At 42.2% G+C, this 19,282-nt stretch overlaps 1 protein-coding gene across 2 annotated transcripts in view; it reads left to right on the top strand.

Moving 5' to 3' along the window:
• LOC126395298 (3'-5' RNA helicase YTHDC2) overlaps positions 1-19,282 on the top strand; it is a 150,746-nt gene that overhangs the window by 81,467 nt on the left and 49,997 nt on the right. For both annotated transcript variants that reach the window (XR_007570428.1, XM_050052656.1), the window contains exons 14-23: positions 1,476-1,654; positions 1,831-1,927; positions 4,332-4,419; positions 4,613-4,693; positions 5,012-5,094; positions 5,264-5,369; positions 10,362-10,481; positions 10,660-10,932; positions 12,980-13,106; positions 13,439-13,638. Coding sequence is in view for 1 of the 2 variants with exons in the window: in XM_050052656.1 (XP_049908613.1) it covers positions 1,476-1,654; positions 1,831-1,927; positions 4,332-4,419; positions 4,613-4,693; positions 5,012-5,094; positions 5,264-5,369; positions 10,362-10,481; positions 10,660-10,932; positions 12,980-13,106; positions 13,439-13,638 (1,354 nt within the window). In the remaining variant the exon portion in view is untranslated. The remainder of the gene's footprint in view (positions 1-1,475; positions 1,655-1,830; positions 1,928-4,331; positions 4,420-4,612; positions 4,694-5,011; positions 5,095-5,263; positions 5,370-10,361; positions 10,482-10,659; positions 10,933-12,979; positions 13,107-13,438; positions 13,639-19,282) is intronic.

Genomic DNA, 19,282 nt, shown 5'->3' with positions numbered 1-19,282 from the left:
TGGGTTTTCTGACCCCCCAGACCCCCCCAATAAAGCAAAACTGCACATTTCAGAGTGGCCTTTTATTGTGGCCAGCCTAAGGCACACCTGTGCAATATTCATGCTGTCTAATCAGCATCTTGATATGCCACACCTGTGAGGTGGGATGGATTATCTCGGCAAAGGAGAAGGGCTCACTAACACAGATTTAGACAGATTTGTGAACAATATTTGTGAGAAATGGTCTTTAGTGTGTATAGAAAATGTTTTAGATCTTTGAGTTCAGGTCATGAAAAATGGGAGCAAAAACAAAAGTGTTGCGTTTATATTTTTGTTCAGTGTACTAACAAGCTTAACAGTGCTAATGACGGATCAGAAATGTGCGCAAAACATTTTCTGCCAACACTAGATATAAAACAGAAGCCAGAGACTGTGTCATTTGCTGTGAGCTGTAGAAGGTAGAGGATAATGTTATCCCTGACTGGGCAAAGCCTCTCTTCCTCCGGGCAACTGCCTCTTATGTCCACAGCTGCTGTACCAAGAAGCAGCGTGAAAGAGAGCGCCCAAAAAAACTGCTCAACTTAGAGGAATCCCAGTCAGCCGAGGGGTCTCTGAATGATGATTTGAATCTCCAACTTTCATGGGGCACTGCACCCACTGCACTAGTAAAGTTGTGTTTTTAGGTCCTTGTGGCAATAAAATCCTTTGCAAACAGAGCGGATAGCACAGCAATTTATATAACATTACCTAACGTTAGGTAGGATTAGCATTAGCATATGTCCCTACAGTTGCTGTTGCAAAGCTAATATGCAAAGAGGATGAGATGGTTTCCCAGAGCCAGCATACCAGCTCCAGACAGCGATACTCGCAGCTGACCTTCAGGTATGAGTCCTGTGAAACAGCAAAACTAATGTTACCCACCTTTCTAGCAGAAACAGAGCAGCCTCCATCTTCATGTCTTTTAGCTCTCAGAGGTCTCTCCCCCATTGAGAAACCTCACTGACGTTAAAGTGGCTGTTCGCCCTAGCCTGATCATATCCCTTCCTTTTTTTTGTTTTGTTTGTCTGACCTTTTCCTCTGTGGCTTTTTCTCAGCCATCTCTCCCCCTTGATAATGCACTGTCCATAATGCACAAATACACCTCAGCATATTCTGCCGGATTTACCATTCCTCCCACTCCAACTGCCTTTCTCTTTTCCCACGGTCTTTTCCCTGTCTTGTGCGCAAGCATGAACACTCCCTGTTGCTATGGCTACAGCAGTATTTTGTGGCTTGGTCTGAGCCACTTTATTTGTTTCCCATTTACAGAGCCGGGGTTGTGTTTGAACATTAGAGACTAGCAGACTGTGAAGAGAATATAGTTGCTGAATTTGACAAAAAGTGTATTGGTTCAGAATCACAGACTCCACCTTTAAATGCTGTTTTAGGAGATTTATAAACTGATAAACTCATTGGACTCCTGGTCAGCTCACACATACTTTCCTGTTTCTGTGCAGTCCTCTGGGAGAGGTGAGCAGCCTGGAAGAGTCCACTCTGGTGCAGTGTGGCAGTGCAGAGCTGAGCACTGAGGAACAGGAGCTGCTCAAACTGTACCACCACAGCTTTGATGATGACCGTGTGGACCTGGACCTCATCATGGATGTGCTGCACAACATCTGCTCCACCACCACTGATGGTGAGCCTCTGTACTAGATTTTAACAACATATGTGCTTATTGAGCAACACAAGATACACACTACCAAGTTATCCTATTGCCTTGTCAACAGGACTACTAATCACAACCAGATTTCATGGACTCTAGAAGATATTTCAGGATTACTAGAATGTGAGCTTTTATCTGTTTGTCTTCAGGTGCTGTCCTGATTTTCCTTCCTGGATACGATGAGATAGTGGCACTCAGGGACCGCATCCTGTATGACGATAAGAGATTCTCCACCCTCTCTGAGAGGTAAAACATGTACTGCACATAAGAAGAATGAAAGGCATTTGAAAATCATGCAATACCTATAATTCCTATAATACCTACATTCTTATAATGTATAGTAAAATTAGAATTACCACCTTGGGTTTTAAGGTTCATTCTCACTGCCACGATGCGGAAATGCGGGACGGATTTGCGGAATATTTGCGCAGCGCTTTTCCGCGTTTAAACCATACACACGGGCACGGTACGGACGCGGTGCGGAATTCCGCGTTGTTGTGTTCCAATTCCACGCAGTGTGCGGGTGTGGGTGAGCATGGACGAGAGTAGCAGCAGCAGCAGCAGCAGCAAGCTAGCAAGCTAACGTTTAACAAACGTCAACATCAACTTTCTTTAGCACTTACCACTCTCACCGCAGCCACCAAGCTGGACAATGGACTGCCAGACGTTGTCCTTTAATTCATTGTTCATAAAATCATCCCGTCTTTTATCAAAAAGGACGGGGTACTGTGAAACGAGGTTTATCAACCTTTCTCCCATACTGTCCTGCCTGGCTGAATTTTGGACTCTCCCGGGTCTGCGCGACTATAAAGTTCCACCGGCGAATTCCACGGGGGGTCAAAGTCTGGGTGGAAACTTTTTTCACCACACAAAAGTTCCACCCTGGTGTGCAAACTTCCATAAGAACCCATGAAATCAACGTTTATATTTTTCCGCGAGAATAATCCGCGCGGATAGTCGCCCTCAGTGAGAATGGACTTTTATGCCTCTGCAAACCAGTCCAGTTGCAGTTATACTTTACATTAATGGTTGTCCACACTCATGTAGCCATTAGGGGTTTAACGGATCACATAATTCACAGTTAGATAAGTTTTCAGTACAGGGAAAAGTAGGAATGTCAGAGAAATTTTGTTGATTTTTAAAGTTTTAAATGTATGAAAACTAACAATCTGGGCTTTTGGGTTTTTGTGTTTGCCGGAATTACTGTGTGATGAAAATATGTGAAAAGACTATGAACTGTGTAGTACTATTAGACCGTTGAACAGTTTTTCAGCATTTCTGTGTTCTACTCTATAAATACTAAGTTACTGTACTACCGACATTAGAACTCATAGTGTCAGTGTAGTTTCTGTCACCCACTGTGTGTCAGTGGTGAGTTTGCTACGTCCAACGAGCTCTCTGAGCTCTGTCAGTTGATAAATACATGAATAAACATCTCTGTTAAATGCCACAATCATATAAACACAAGCTAAACAGCCATCACTAACAGACCTTAAAGTCTTTCTTGCCAAACCGGCTACCCTGCTCGCTGCTGTCGATGTGTGCTTTATGCTAATGTTGGCTGCTGACGACAGTCTTTTCTCTGTGCAGCAGTTCGTACTTCTGCTCTGGGGTTGTGTATGTTACTGGGTTAGCTGCTAAGGAGAGTCTGTAGCTGTGTGGTGGCTTGTTCTTTGGCGTGGTGTGTTTTTATCCACCACTCTTTCCCTCCATCACCCTCATCATAGGTTATCAAGGGGATCTTCTATTTCTGGTCTGGTAATGGGTTTACTAAGCATCTTGCAATGAGCTAGCTTAATGTAGCTGCCTCCCACTGTGTCTCAGTGGAGTAAAATGTCCTGGTTTTGGGGTGGGAAGGGCAGACAGCATGATGCCTTTTCTGTCCTGTGGGCTGCCTTGTTGAGAACATTATATTGAACAGTTTAAGCTGTAGATTTCCAAATGTAATAGTATAGTTAAAGGTATCATTCAATTCATAATGCGTACCGAACCAAAAGCCTTGCACCAAACGGTTCAATACGAATATGTGTAGTGTTACACCCCTAGGAGCCATCACAGTAGACAAATATGGATGTTGCTGCCAAAAGCTACAAATTTTAAAACATGAATGCTTCACACACATCTTCCCACACAGCAGCAAACAAGATCTATACATCAGTACATTTTCAAGGTGCACCCCCAAGATTAGTATCACTAATTCAGTATCTGACCAAATGATTCCCCTTCTGTTCCTGAGATAAGGCGTTGAATAATAGAACTTTTTAATGTCACAGTGAAGCTGACCTTGGACCCTTTGGATAGAAAAGGTCATGGATTCATTTTATATAATTATATATTTGTGTAAAAAAAATGTATAATTAGTACATGATTTTTTGAGTTATGGCCAAAAAACATGTTTTGTGAGGTCACAGTGATGTTTTGAATTGTGACCACCAAATATGAATCAGTTCGTTCTTCAATACAAGTGGATGTTTGTGTCAACTTTAAAGAAATTCCCTCAAAGCGTTCTTGAGATATTTTTTTTTTTTTTTTTTTAAACATGGGCCTTATTTTTGTTGTTTGTACCATCTGGTCAGTTAATTGTGTTGAGCATAGTGAAGCGCAGCAGCACTTTGTGAAGTGTGTCTCTGACAGAGGTTTGTTCTCTCAGATACCAGGTGTTCACTCTACATTCAGACATGCAGACTCTGGATCAGAAGAAAGCCATGAAGCCCTCTCCACCTGGTGTCCGGAAGATAGTGAGTCTGATGATGACACTCAAAGATATTTTTCTGTTATTCAAGGGAAGCAGACACCAACAGCATTTTGACACCCCCCTAACTGCTTAACTGTCCTGTTTGTCAATATCAGGCCTTATCAACTTTCATGAAACTGAGTGGCACATTTCAGCCACTATACCCTACTTTCATTTTTTTTTTTTTTGACTTTCAGATTCTTTCAACCAACATTGCTGAGACAAGCATCACCATCAACGATGTGGTCTTTGTCATTGATTCAGGAAAGGTCAAAGAGGTAGAGTTACTGTTAAAGAGTTGTATTTACAATACAAGAGTACCATGAAGCCAAAAGATAGGTAGAATTTCACACATGTGATTAGTAATTAAGTCTTAAATCTGTTTCCTGGGGTGTCGGTGGCTTAGTGGTAGAGCAGGCGCCCCATGTACAAGGCTGTTGCCGCAGTGGCCCAGGTTCAAGTCCAGCCTGTGGCTCTTTGCTGCATGTCATCCGCTGTCTCTCTCTCCCCCTTTCACACTTAACTGTCCTGTCCATTAAAGGCAAAAAATGCCCAAAAAAATATCTTAAAAAAAAAAAATCTGTTTCCTTTTGTAGAAGTCCTTTGATACCCTCAGCCGTGTATCCATGTTAAAGAGAGTTTGGATCTCGAAAGCCAGTGCTCTGCAAAGGAAGGGAAGGTAACATTAACATTGTCCATCTTCTGAGTTTTTAATCATCTCAAAAAATGTTAAATCTTACAATTCACCTGATATTTTATGATTGTCATGGAATGTAAAAAGCCTCTGCTGTTAATATCAGTTTTTATCCCCTGATATAAAGTTTGAATCATGTGTGACCCATCCACAGAGCTGGGCGATGCCAACCAGGGATATGCTTTCACCTCTTCAGTCGACTCAGGTTCAACAATATGCAGGAATTTCAGGTTCCACAGCTGCTGCGGATGCCTCTGCAGGTAGTGACACACACGCATGCACAAAAAAAAAAAAAAAAAAAAAATCAATTTGTATCCTTCATCAAGCAAAGTCCTTTTTTTTGTTTTTCTTAAACACTGTCTTTACAGATTCACACAGGGCGATGATAAATCACTTCTACATTTTAAAATCATTTAATTGAACTTGTTTAAAATACCACAAAAAATATGAACCTAGAAAATCATATTGTTTTACAATGAAAAAAAGATTCAGGGATATGTTTTGTATCTTAAAATCTTGTCTTGATGGATGTTTAAGGCTCTGATCACATAGAAAGAGTTTTGCAGGGTGCAAAACACAAGGCGCACTGCACTGCATTTTTGTTTTTTAATTGAATGTCATTAGTAAAAAGAAAAAAATGCTTGCTGCACCTTTTTATTGTTGTCATGCAACCACCCCATCACCTCCTTACCCTGACCTTCCTGTGTAATCAATATACCATTTTTTTTGTTTTTTTAAATTTATTTTACATTAATTAGTATCTAGTTCCTAAAATCGATAGGCAGAGGGTACTTGCTGTAGCTCTGGTTGAGGGTTAGAGGCTGTCAACAAATAGTTTGTTGGGCACAGGGAAACAGAGATGTGGGTACACGAGACCCTAAAAAAGAGGGTGGATCACAGGTAGTATCACCAGTTGGTCCAGGAGCTTCACCTCCATGATGGCCGTTACAAAGGCTGCACTTACATGCTTCCACACCTGCTGTTTTCTGTTGAGATGGTGGTGACTGCAGTTTGTAAAGTTGTGTAGCTCTTGGTATGTATCCAGCAGCTGCTACCTCCAATTTCTTCTCCATTGTTTACCAGCTGTTAACTTGTTGTTGTGACCACAGAAGGCCTGCCTCACAAATCATTCCACTGGACAATGGTAAAAAAGCGGACATGATATGTGACATGTGTCTGCTCTGAGTTAAAAGTTTTTCAACTCGAGGAGTTCAGAGTGCTCCGCCTAAAATACCAGGCGCCTAGAGCGCAGAAAGGGGAGGCGTGTAGCAACACAAAAAAAGTAAGCACAAGGCAATTACTATTACAAATATAGCCACAAGCGGCAATACCGGGGTTCAAGCCAGTATGGAAATTTAGATCTTTAGACCTAAGTAGAATAAAGAACTCTGAAAGTTCAGGACACCTGCATTAAAGATTACCAACACGTTTTTTGACAGACAGATGCTCATTCATTAATGTCCAAATCTTTATTGGGCCACACTCTTCTTTGGCAGCACTGTCGCTTCCTATTGGTCAACTGCAAAACATTTTGGGGACATGCATTAATGGCTTAATTAATTTAGAAAAACCCACATTGATTTATGGCCAAATTTTGTGAAAGGCCATTGCACTTATTTAGAACTTGTGGTGCCCCCTATTGACCGATTCTAGAATAATACATGTGTTTCATCATCATTATTTAACATAGCCTGCAAGTTTTGTAATGATTGGACAATCAATTTCTGATTTTTAGTCTGATTTGTGTTATTGCATGCCCATTTTTTGTATTTGTGGTGCCCCCTACTGGTCAATTTGAATGAAACTTTCAGGATATGCGCCTGGAACCTCTTAAGACATTGCTTCCAAGGTTTGTGATGATTGGTCCAAACGTTGTGGAGTCATTTGCTTAGCCATGCCCCCTTTAAAGTTCATTGGTGAATATCTTCAAAAAGCAAAGAGATATCAATAACAGTTAAAGCGTTGGTGATAAAATTCTGAAAATAATCTCACATCATTCTGCTGATTTCAGGTATATTGTCAAATATTTTGGTGACATTTGGTTGAAAATTATATGAAAAAAAATGTTGTGCATACAGTACAAATTACAACAAGATAATAAATACCACTGTGAGCAAACCGTTAAACTGATCTGAACACCATTTGAAACATGTGACACCTAGTATCCAAAGAGTGTTTGTGGCAATGGTGGCTGTGTTTAGATGAAGACTTTTGGAGATATTGATGTTAATTGATTTTGCATATTCTTAAAAATATAGAGTGACGGAATTCTGAATTGGCTATAGGTTGTATCACGACCGCCCATCGCGGGCCTTAAGTTTTCACAGTCTCTCATTCAGTCACGCCACGGACACACCCGATGCGGAACCGAAGCGCAGTGCCCAGCAGTGGAGGCAGTTTTCAATCGGCGCCCATGTTAACCTATCTGACTGTCCACACAGGCCGCTGAGCAGAGCGGAGCGAGCGCTTCTGTCAAGCTGGATAGAGCGGATCGTACCAAACAGGAAGTCGGACACAGAAAAGACGAGAGAATCCGGCCAATTTTCAAAATAAAATAAATTTAAAAAATAAAAGCCTGTTTAATTATGATGTTGCTTGTCTGTCTATAAATATTTGTTCAGTTTGGTCTAGACACGAGAGAGATGAAAACACACACACACACACAGAGAGAGAGAGAGAGAGAAAAATGGCTACAGGTTGGGGGTTGCAATTCACACATACAGAAGGGGGGGGGGGGGTGGTAGAGATAAGTGAGAGATAACTTGTGAAGCCACAGAAGAGTTGTCTCTTGCTAATTAGCTCAGTCAGATAGATGCTCCTCGGTGTGTCAGAGGTCGTGAGTTCAAGCCTCAACCGATGTATAATGTACATTTTAATGCAGACGTTCTTGTTGTCTTCCTATTCTGCCTCTTGTTGCTCAGAATTGCCTAAAATTGCCCAGCCCCAACCATTTTGTAGTAGCTGATGACCAAATTTTCCTTTTTTGGTGAACTGTTCATATTTCATCATTAAAAACCTTGAAATTGTTATTCTAGCTTCTTGATGTAATACTTGATTGATACTCTCAAAGTGCACCAGATTAATTCATTTAGATGTCAAATGTTTAAAATTTTCTTCCCGGGGGGGCATGCCCCCGGATCCCCCTAGCGCAGAAGGCACCCCCCTCCCCTTCATGCTGTCTAAAAAAAAATTTCAGGCACAGGATTTTTTCTTGCTTCAAGCCCTGCAAATATCTCTGACTGATTATGAGATATCAACTTTTTGCATGTGTAGCGCCCCCTATGGGTTGATTTGAATCAAACTCTTACAATGTGATTGAAATACTTATTTATACTATTAATACTTAATACTTAACTTTGTTAATACTTAACAATGGTTAAGGAGTAAAATCCATTTATGTGCTGAGCCACGCCCCCTCTAAAGTTCATTGGTCAGTATCACCAAAACGCAATGACATATCAAGATGTACGATATCTATTGCATGTCTGTCCGTCCTGGAAGAGGGATTCCTCCTCAGTTGCTCTTCCTGAGGTTTGTACCGTTTTTTTCCCCCGTTAAAAGGTTTTTTTTTTGAGAGTTTTTCCTTATCCGCTGTGAGGGTCCTAAGGACAGAGGGATGTCGTATGCTGTAAAGCCCTGTGAGGCAAATTGTGATTTGTGATATTGGGCTTTATAAATAAAATTGATTGATTGATTGATCAAAAAGTCTCTGACGACTTTCGTAAAGCTCCATCACATGATGATCGACAGAACGTTTGGTGCAAAACAGACCTACGCCTTAGGAGGAGATGTAAAAATGGTGTTTTTCAGAAAATACAATATGGCGGACAATCTAGTGGGCGGACCTTTAGGGGTCTTTAGGCTGTTGGAATCCCTTCACCTGATGATGTGTTTCAAATTTAAAGTCAATCTGATATACGGTGCGAGGGCAGTGGCCTTTCAAATCCAAATTTTCCCTGACCCTTAAAGCCACAGTGTGTAGGAATTTCTCCCATCTAACGTTGAAATTGTATATTATATTCAAACGGATAGTGCACTCTAGCGCCTCACTTTTCCAAACGCGTATTGCAACTACGACAGCCGCTGTGTACCACAAAGCTATGATAAGATTAATGAAACCATGTCATCCGATACTTCATGGAGTATTCATTCAGGCTCCTACACAGACACACATGACGCGAGTTGATACACCCCCTCCTCACCATGCTGGCTGTGTTTACAACGTAGGCCTGTTGGTGCGGGTGTAAATCGAAACAAACCAATCATGTCTTGTCTTTTGACAACTGACAAGTGCCTCAACCTCACACACCTCATCCCTCTCCTGGCATCACTGCACCGCTGACAGCGGCGCTGGCCTGTGATTGCATTGGCCTGGCCTGCCTGTTGGGGAAAAAAATGACAGGTAGGCCAGCAGGCCAATCACAGCGTCCCTTTTAAAACCTTTCTCCTTCCTTCCACCTGGGAAAGGCTACCCCGATGTTGACCCTCGTTTTTTTAATTCACTGGTCACGTTGCCTTTTTGATTCCCTTTTGTGCTTTCTTGGCGACGAGGATTCTGTCTCCCGTGATGCTGCATATGCATGATCCTGCATTATGCTCAAAGAGTGGGACTTTGTTATGCTGCAGTAGTGCAGGCTTTCAAATTTGCCGGGGTAGTAAAGAAGCGCCTCTTGCTCCTCTCCTACGGCTTCTCAGTCACACGGCGCTGGCCTGGCTCTCAACGAAAACGCCGAAGGCGGGGCTATTCCCTGGTAGTGCTATATGTCCCTTGCTGGTGGATGTATTCTCAAGATGGTGGAACGTTATGGAACCCCCCAAACGACTTACCCGCCCAATGTGCAAACAAAATCGAAATTCTCCTTTTATGAACATAAATCAGATTATTGGTGAAGGTAATAATACACCAATGATGACATATTTATGAATGCAGACATCGATTTTTGCCAACTTTTTTTGCAGTTTTTCTTTTTTTACATGTCATGTTTTATTAAGCATGATGGTGCATACATGCCTGTATCAAATTTTTTTTTTGCAATATGATGTGACAATTTACAACATATATCTGCCTCGCATGATATTCAGCACACAACAGGAAGAGAAAGAACAATGGTTGCTATCAGTCAGAGTACTTTGTGAGGATTCTTATATAATTAAGTAAATCTTGATGAGCACCAACACAGTGCTGATTAAAACATGCAGTAGGCTTAGTAATAGCTTGTAATAGTGATAATATGTCATGTTGTGTATGTAAGGAACTGTGTCTGCAAACCAAACTGCTGGCCCCCTCGTCATGTCCAGTAGCTGAGTTCCTGTCCAAAGCTCCACAACCTCCTGCTGGACATGCCATCAGGAGTGCTGTGCAGATGCTAAAGGTAACAAATACTAACAAATACTACATAATACTTCACTTGATTCTGATGTCAGACTCAGGCCACTATACACACAGACAAGCTTCGACATGAACACCTACACATCCACATACAGTTCCCAGCAATTCCAGCAACTCAAAGTCATTGAGTTTGTATTGATTCCCACTAACTTTCTCTTCAGACAATAGATGCTATGGACCAGTATGAAGACCTGACAGATCTGGGCTATCACCTGGCCGACCTGCCTGTGGAGCCCCACCTGGGCAAGATGGTGCTGTGTGCTGTGGTGCTCAAGTGTTTGGACCCCATTCTAACCATTGCCTGTATACTGGCCTATCGCGACCCCTTCGTCCTTCCTGCCCAGGGCTCTCAGAAAAAAGCTGCTCTACTCTGCCGCAAATGGTTTACCTCTAACACCCTCAGTGACCACATGGCCCTGCTGAGAGCCTTCCAGGTGGGGGTCAGGGAGTGTATTATAAGAAGAGCTTAATTTAAGTGGAGATGTAAGGCAATGCTCCTTACTTGGACCCCCAAGTGATCACAATAAATCAAAGAGCTCACAAAATTAATATCAAGTTAGGAAAGAAGAAAAGACATGTATCTACTCACCAAGGTAATTTTAGAAGATGTCTTTGTCATAACAACTTGACATTAACAAAAAAAAATGCACCTCTTTTTGTGTTTATGACAAGTTGATTAATGATTATTATAATTAGATGTGCAAGTCAAATTGTTATGACAAAGACATCTTCTGGTAATGTCATCCTGGTAAATGTCAAGTTGTCATTATAAGGACATCCCAAACAAATTTAATGTGAACTTGTCATGACAAAGACAACTTCTGGTAATGTCACTTTGATTAATGTCAGGTTGTCATAATCAAGACAACTCAAACAGTGTCAACTTGTCATTACAAAAACCGAATGACACTAAACAGTGTCAACTTGTCATTACAAAAACCGAATGACACTTAATGACAGCAGTCATAAACGTTTAAAACTGAGTAGCAGGTGGCACCTTGTATGGTAGCCTCGGCCACCAGTGTATGAATGTGTGTGTGAATGGGTGAACGTGACTCGTAGTGTAAAAAGCGCTTTGAGTGGTCACTAGATGACTAGAAAGGCGCTATACAAATGCAGGTCCCTTTACCATTATGACATGTACATAATGTTCATGACAGGTTCACGACCGTGTCATGTCACTCTTTTGTAGATACCTTCAAGTAAAGTGTTACCAATCAGACTTAGCTGTTATGAGATAGCAGAGAAATTCAGGAGCTTGTTTAGGAAATCACATCATCATGAGTATCACTTTTTTTCCAAGTAGTTGTTTGAAGCTGCTTTGATTTATTCATTCCCTTCCCTTTTGAACAGAATGTATAGCAGTTCTCAAGAACACCGCTCAGCCTTGCATACAATTTTTTCCAGTGGCCACTTGCAGTATTGCAGCAAAATCCCCTGCGGCCCAAAAGCATTTTCCCTGTACACCACCTCTGTAAAAGAGACACAGTGTCCAAAATCAACTTTTTGACTGGCCAAGGGGCTGGTAGATGAAAAAATCCATCAGCCAAAATAATAAATTGCCTTTCTTCGTCACATATACATTTGTTAAAATGCATTTCATTGAGATAACAAGGTATTATGTTGAATACAGACTTAAAGAAGAGGCCAGAGCAAAACAACTCATCACTATAGCCTCAGTATGCGAATAAGTTACCTCTGCTAAGCAGTGATGCAGTGTATATGTCTAGGACTTAAATTGTGAAGATTAAGAAAGGATGGATTGAGGCTTTAATGCATTGCCATTAACTATGTGCGAGGCAATAGTTTGCTGTCTTAGTTAAGTTTTTTTTTTTCTTTTTTTGAAATCACATGTCTGTATTGGTACAAACATATACCCGCCAGTGTGGTAATTCGCCTTTGGAGATGTACTTGCTAAAAGGAAAATCTACCCACATTTGGTGCTTGGTGGGTGTTAATTTTGGATCCTGAAGAGACTCTGCAAAAGTTTTGTCAGGACACCTCAAACTGCAAGTAGATCAATTATGACTCTTTCTGTTATGAAGTTTTGATCCATTGAGGTTTTAAATTTGTAAAACTTTCCATGAGCCGAGACAAGCATTTTAAAAATACATGACGTCATCACAATGTAAAGTCTATGAGTTGACAGGAAACCTGTGGGAGGGGCCAGCGGGAGAAACACTACTGTGCATATTCAGTAGCCTGCATACTGTGGAAGTAAACCAGGATGCTACAAAATTTTTTTGGTGTATGCGCCAGGCGAGCAACTCTATCTGAGAGTCTGGTGTCTAGGCATTATTATAAATCTATGCGTCAAATAGTAATTAATTTGGACAAACCAATCAAAACCAATTAAACAATAGGAAGGAATTTTCATGTCCTGATTTTAAAGAATTTTATTTTTATCAATGTAATGTGTGACAGTTTATCATGTCAGCAAGTGTAGGATGTTTTCCTTCATTTTGTCCTGTTTGCTGTCAGGCATGGCAGAAGGCCCGCAGTGACGGCTGGGAGAGAACCTTCTGTGAGAAGAACTTCCTGTCCCAGGCCACCATGGACATGATACTTGGCATGCGGACACAGCTGCTGGGACAGCTCCGTGCCATTGGTCAGTTCCGCTTTGATTTCCTTTATACTGTATTGTACACCCCACCAAGTGTGTGTGGTACAGTATGACCTAATGTTACCGCACTGCCTGTTATCTTTTATTGGTCTTTTGGTTTTCTTAGTGTCATTAACATATTAATATTAAAGCTGCAACAAAGTCCAACAGTCCCTCACAATAAATAAGTCCTGTTATATTAAATATGGAAATATGGAAGTGGCTGAAATTGGATTGGATTGGATCCAGAAGAAAACATCTGATCAGGACGTTTCTAATTTTAATAGTTTTTGGTGAATGAATGAATAAACATTCAAAATGGCCTGTCTGTCCCCCAGGTTTTGTGCGAGCCCGTGGGGGCAGTGACATCCGCGATGTGAATCTGAACTCTGAAAACTGGGCTGTGGTGAAAGCAGCCCTGGTGGCTGGCATGTATCCAAACCTGGTCCATGTCAACCAGGAGTCCTCCTTGCTCTCTAGTAACAGGGAGAAGAAGGTCCACTTTCATCCCACATCAATCCTGACCCATTTCAAGGAGGTAGGACAACAAATCACGTCATGTCTAATTCCATCTTTAAATTGTGGTCTTATCACTAGTGATCTTAACTTGCCTTTTGTTCACTGAGCACTGCCCAGAATGCTCAGGCTTTTACAGGCCCTGCAGGATCCATGTCTGCATCAGTTATCACACATATTATGAACCCACATGTTGAAAAATCTTTTTCTGCCCAGATATAAAGGACACAAATATAACCATTTCAGCATATATGTTTCATGTCCTTAGCTTTTTGAAAAATGCAATTACACAAAGTTTTTTTAACCTCCCACATGGACAAAGAGAGGTGGGTGAAGTCACACAGAAAGCGATTTACCAGCTGGAGGTGGCTTTGCTCATTGTTTTTACGTTGCTATGTGCCTCACATTTTTTGTACCCTAGGTGCTTGGCGTTTTTACCGGAGCACTCTGAACTCCTCGAGTTTAAAAACTTAAAGTCATAAAACTTCTAGATAAACTTCAAAACTTCAAAAGTAGCCCATGTCATCTCCGCTTTTTCCCCATTGTACATTCGGATGATTTGAGAGGCAAGCCTTCTGTGGTGGTCACGACAACAAGTTTACAGTTGGTAAACAATGTGGTTAGTATTAATTTTTGTTAGGCTTGACCTGACGATAGACAGCAGGTTGTCAGACTGCCCCAGAGTCATCCTAAAATATGCCTGGAAATGGCCATCATGGAGGTGAAGCTCCCGGACCAACTGGTGACACTCCCTGTTATCCACCCTCTGTTTCCCTGTGCCCAACAAACTATTTGCTGACAGCCTCTAACCCTCAACCAGAACAATAGCAATTACCCTCTGCCTTTTTGAAACAGATGAGCAGCTGCAGCAGTCGGCTCATCTCACTGCGTTGCAGAATGTAGCATTTCGGGAGATCCTTTGTTTCCACAGCAATAAGACTGTTTAACACCTCCTGAATCCAGTCATACACACACACTTACACACGTCGCATTAGCCACAAGTGGACTGGGCTGTGGAATGGGTAATTTTATTTTAATTTCATTTCTATTCATGCACTTATTTTAAAGCAGCTGTGCGGAACATTTCATTTTCGTTGATTATAGCGCCCCTTTGGTCGAAGCGGTATGACACCCACAGCCTGGTGTCGTAAAATTCCGACTGCAGCCATCGTAAAATCTCGACTGCAACCGGCAATTACCGCATGCATTTGTTTTGGAGAGCGAGAGGATTAACTAACGTCAGGTCAGTCCAAGTAATTAGTGGAAACAGCAAAATTACCCAGTAAATTCTCCTGTCGTGTTTCTGTTCTGATCTAATCTGTTGTGTATTTTGAGCTACTAAGGCTACCGTAGTAGTGTGAGCCTGAAGTTATGCTGGGTAATGTAGTAACCGTTGTTGTGCTATTGGAAACAATGAGAAGCAGCCGTGTACGTTCGGTGTAAGGAGCAATAAACAGTTAACAAGTCATCTGCTGAGTCCGCATTATTATGTGAAAAGAATACTCTGACGATTTGGGAGTTATGCCCTTTCTCTATCATTTTCATATTGAGACAACATGATGGATATCTTTTTTGTGTCTGTACGTCCAGTGGCTGGGTCTCAGCGGTTAGCATGCCGCTTGTAGGGGGTCAGTACATCTTGCGCGGAGGGATAAACCGGTGAGCAACAGCTGCAGCTGGCTCTGGGACAGGTACGCTAGGTCACTTGGTAAAAGCAAACAAAGAGACGATACGGATGATATTACTCACCCGACTGAAAGCTGTCCATCAGCTCCTGCAGGCCTGGGGCGTTTTTTCCAGTTCATCTTAGGAAGATGAAAAAAAGTTTCAATCACGCCAGGATTAGTGATTACTGCAAAGTTTTCACTCCTTGTGATGCACTCTCTGCGGCGGTTTTCCTCCTGATGATATATCTCCCCAACGATGGTAGCACCGAATCCCATTCTGTGCAGCAAAATGGGAGCGGATGATTTGGCCTCTCTTCTCGCCCGCTCAGCATCCAACACATGGAGTTCCTCATCTGTGTACTCCAGCTCAAACAGGTATGGCTCTGGGTCTGTGTCCGCTACAAGAAACTCTTCAAAATCGCGTTCAGAGTCGTCCATTGCAGCTACTATTGTCCGGAGATATAGCTAGGCTAAATAAATAGCTGAGTTTTGTTTACAAGCTACGTCTGTAACTGTGCCTGCTCACCGGTGTATCCCTCCGCAGATCACAGCGCAGGACGTACTGACCCCATGCTAACCGCTGAGACCCAGCCACTGGACGCACAGACACAAAAAAGATATTGATCATCTTGTCTCAATATGAAAATGATAGAGAAAGGGCATAACTCCCAAATCGTCGGAGTATTCTTTTATGTGAAGATACACAGTGAAGACATAACATAATCCTAACACAGCAAAGCTTTTACCTGCAGCCTTCGCTTGCAAAGCTAACGCTACTAATGTTAGGTCAGTCCAAGTAATTAGTGGAAAGATGCTAACATGCTAACGTTACACACAAATTAGTAGTAAAGTAAGACCTGTTCATAAATGTTATGGTGTAGCTCTGAATTTCTTATAAACTGAGGACAACTGCCTGCTGTATATTTGTGTTCATGGTCACAGTCACAGATAATTTTAGATGATGCTCCTTCGTTATCCGCCATGACATCAAAAGTACAACCAAGTCCTCATAGATACATCTCTGGTAAAACTGTTAGGTGTTATGTGTTCAGCAATGCCCGTTGCGTACTGCTTACTCGAAGAACACTGTAAACACGGCTCCTTCTTCTTCTGTGGTTTAATCGCTGCGGGCCGCTGCGGGCAAGCAGAATCACTTCCACCTTGGGTGCCGTATTCTGGTTTGCTGACTTCGGCTGTGTGTCCGACCTGGCTACGCTAAATAGCCATATAGAGAAAGGCTTTTTTGTCGCTGTTGGGTTCAAATAAATATGCGGATCTTCAAGGGGGGGTGATACGAACTAGGGACAGTTTTATTAATGGTAAAAAGTTCCGCACAGCTGCTTTAACTATTATTTATTTATTTAGCAAATGCAAATTTCTCAAGCCAAGCAGTAGCCTCTTGATCTATATTGTGGAGGGAGACTAGACCTCCTTTTAGTCTTTGGAGAGGGCAGGCTTCAATAATATGCTCCATGGTTTGCTCCTCTCCACAAGCACACAGTGGGCTCAGGCTGCACCCCCATCTGTGAAGGCTGGCAAAGCAGGGACCTTGACCAGTCCTAAATCTGTTCAAGGTGGACCACTGTCTCCTTGGGAGGTTGGTGCCAGGGACTGGTTGAGTCGGGTCTGACACTAGATGTTTGTTTGGGATGTCTTTAGATTCCCATTCAGTCAGACAGGGCATCAAAGTCAGTGGGTGGGGGGGGTCCTTCGAATTGGACGTCTAGATCGGAGACGAGCTGGTGATGGGTTGAAGATGTCGGCGTGGTTTGGTAAATGGGGGGAGTCTTTGACCTTTTGGAGCATCCTATAGGTGAGTTCAGTTCGTCTGATGTTGGGGGGGGGGGATGTTAGATAGGACAGGGAGCCAGGGGAGCGCTGTTGAACGAATAGTCCCAGTTATGTTTCGCATAGTGGTGTTAATTTTCTGCTTTCAGGTTGAGAGCTGTGACTAGGATTCTCTGAGTTAGCTCTAGATCATTTGCTTACCTAGGCATGCCCGGGTACTGACGCGGGGTGCGACATGAACGCTGATCCATTGCCCCCCATTTTTTTTTAACTTATTTTATTTTATGTCTATTTTAATACGATTGTGTTGATGTTGATGAGGGGGAGTGTGGTTGTTGTTTTTTGTCTTTTATGAACTGCTGGACAGCTGAATTTACCTTTGGGGATAAATAAAGGTCTTTCTATTCTATTCAACTCTAGCTACTAATTACTGTGAAATAAATAAAATAAAATAAAAAAATTAAATAAACAGTAGATTAACCCCATGGGAAGGTTAGGGTAAGGAGGTGTTGGGGTGGGTGCTTGCCAACAATAAAAAGGCGATAAAAAAGGTGTAGCAAGTGTTTTTCTTTACCAGTGATACTCAATTTAGGAAAAAAAAAAAACAGGCAGTGCGGTGCGCCTCGTGATTTGCAACTTCCAAAATGCTTTCTTAGGCTGCCTTTACACTACCATGTCTTGTTGCCCAATTCCGATTTGCTGCCTATATCCGATTTTTCCTGACTGCTGTTTACATGTTCTATTCACCTTATTTTTCACGGAGACACGGAGGCAAAACAGAACGCAGCCAGCTTCCTTTTTTTTGTGCGACACTTCCGGTCCAGCACTCTTGACCACTGTGTAAATGTCCCACGGTATTTGCTACAGTGACATTACTGCGCGCATGGAAATGTTTACATTACTGAAAGCAATTTTAAGGACTAACTTTAAATATTTGAAGTTAATCGTTAAAGAATAAATCACCTGGAAAGCTGGCGCTGCTCCACATAATTTTAAAGGTAACTTAGCCTACACAGAGCGGTGGAAATATCTGTGCAGGTGCAGCTGTGTTAGGAGTGTATGTCGAAATATCTGTGCAGGTGCAGCTGTGTTAGGAGTGTATGTCGCTGACAGAAAAAAAGAAAGAAAAATAAAAGAAAAGCAGCGTACACCTCACATATTTATTTCTCACAGTTGAAAGAAAAGCAGCGTACACCTCACATATTTATTTCTCACAGTTGTGCACACGTTGGCTGGCAAGCAGAAGCACCATCTGTGTGTCTGTGTGTCGAGGGTGCGAGCTGCAGCTTCAGCTGCTCAGGTAGAGAGGCTGTGTAGCCTGGTGTGTTTTTTCGCTGCTTCGGTTCTGCAGGTTCTCTGCTGGCACACTGGAGACGGGGATCAAGCAGTTTGTTTTACTCGGGATAGATTGTGCTTTTTTTGGTTCATAGTTTTTGATTAACGTGCGATTTATTCGGCTTTCCTTCCTTTCCCTCGCTCATGAGCACGTCATCAAAATGCGCTGTCGTCGCATTATTCATGACGTACTACGTGGATTGCCAGGAAATATCTGATCTGTCTGTTTAGATTACAGACATTGCCAGGAAATATCTGATCTGTCTGTTTAGATTACAGACCTATTGGCAGATATCTGATTCATATTCGATATATTTCCACATATGAAGGAGGCCTGAATCTGATCTGACAATATCCGATATCATGCGTTTTTTCCCTGTTTACACGTTCATGTTACAGATCCGATCTGTGCCACTTGAGAGGAGAAAATCGGAATTGGGTCACTTGAACCATGTAGTGTAAAGTAGGCTTTAGTGAGCCATAGAAGAGAGAGCCACATGTATCAATCAATTCAATCAATCAATTTTATTTATAAAGCCCAATATCACAAATGACAATTTGCCTCACAGGGCTTTACAGCATACAACATCCCTCTGTCTTTTGGACCCTCACAGCGGATAAGGAAAAACTCCCCCAAAAAATCCCTTTAACGGGGGAAAAAAACGGTAGAAACCTCAGGAAGNTGCCTCACAGGGCTTTACAGCATACAACATCCCTCTGTCTTTTGGACCCTCACAGCGGATAAGGAAAAACTCCCCCAAAAAATCCCTTTAACGGGGGAAAAAAACGGTAGAAACCTCAGGAAGAGCAACTGAGGAGGGATCCCTCTTCCAGGACGGACAGACATGCAATAGATGTCGTACAGAACAGATCAGC

Source organism: Epinephelus moara, chromosome 9, assembly GCF_006386435.1.
Source record: "Epinephelus moara isolate mb chromosome 9, YSFRI_EMoa_1.0, whole genome shotgun sequence".
NCBI lineage: Eukaryota > Metazoa > Chordata > Actinopteri > Perciformes > Serranidae > Epinephelus > Epinephelus moara.
This window is presented reverse-complemented; position numbering and strand designations above follow the sequence as displayed.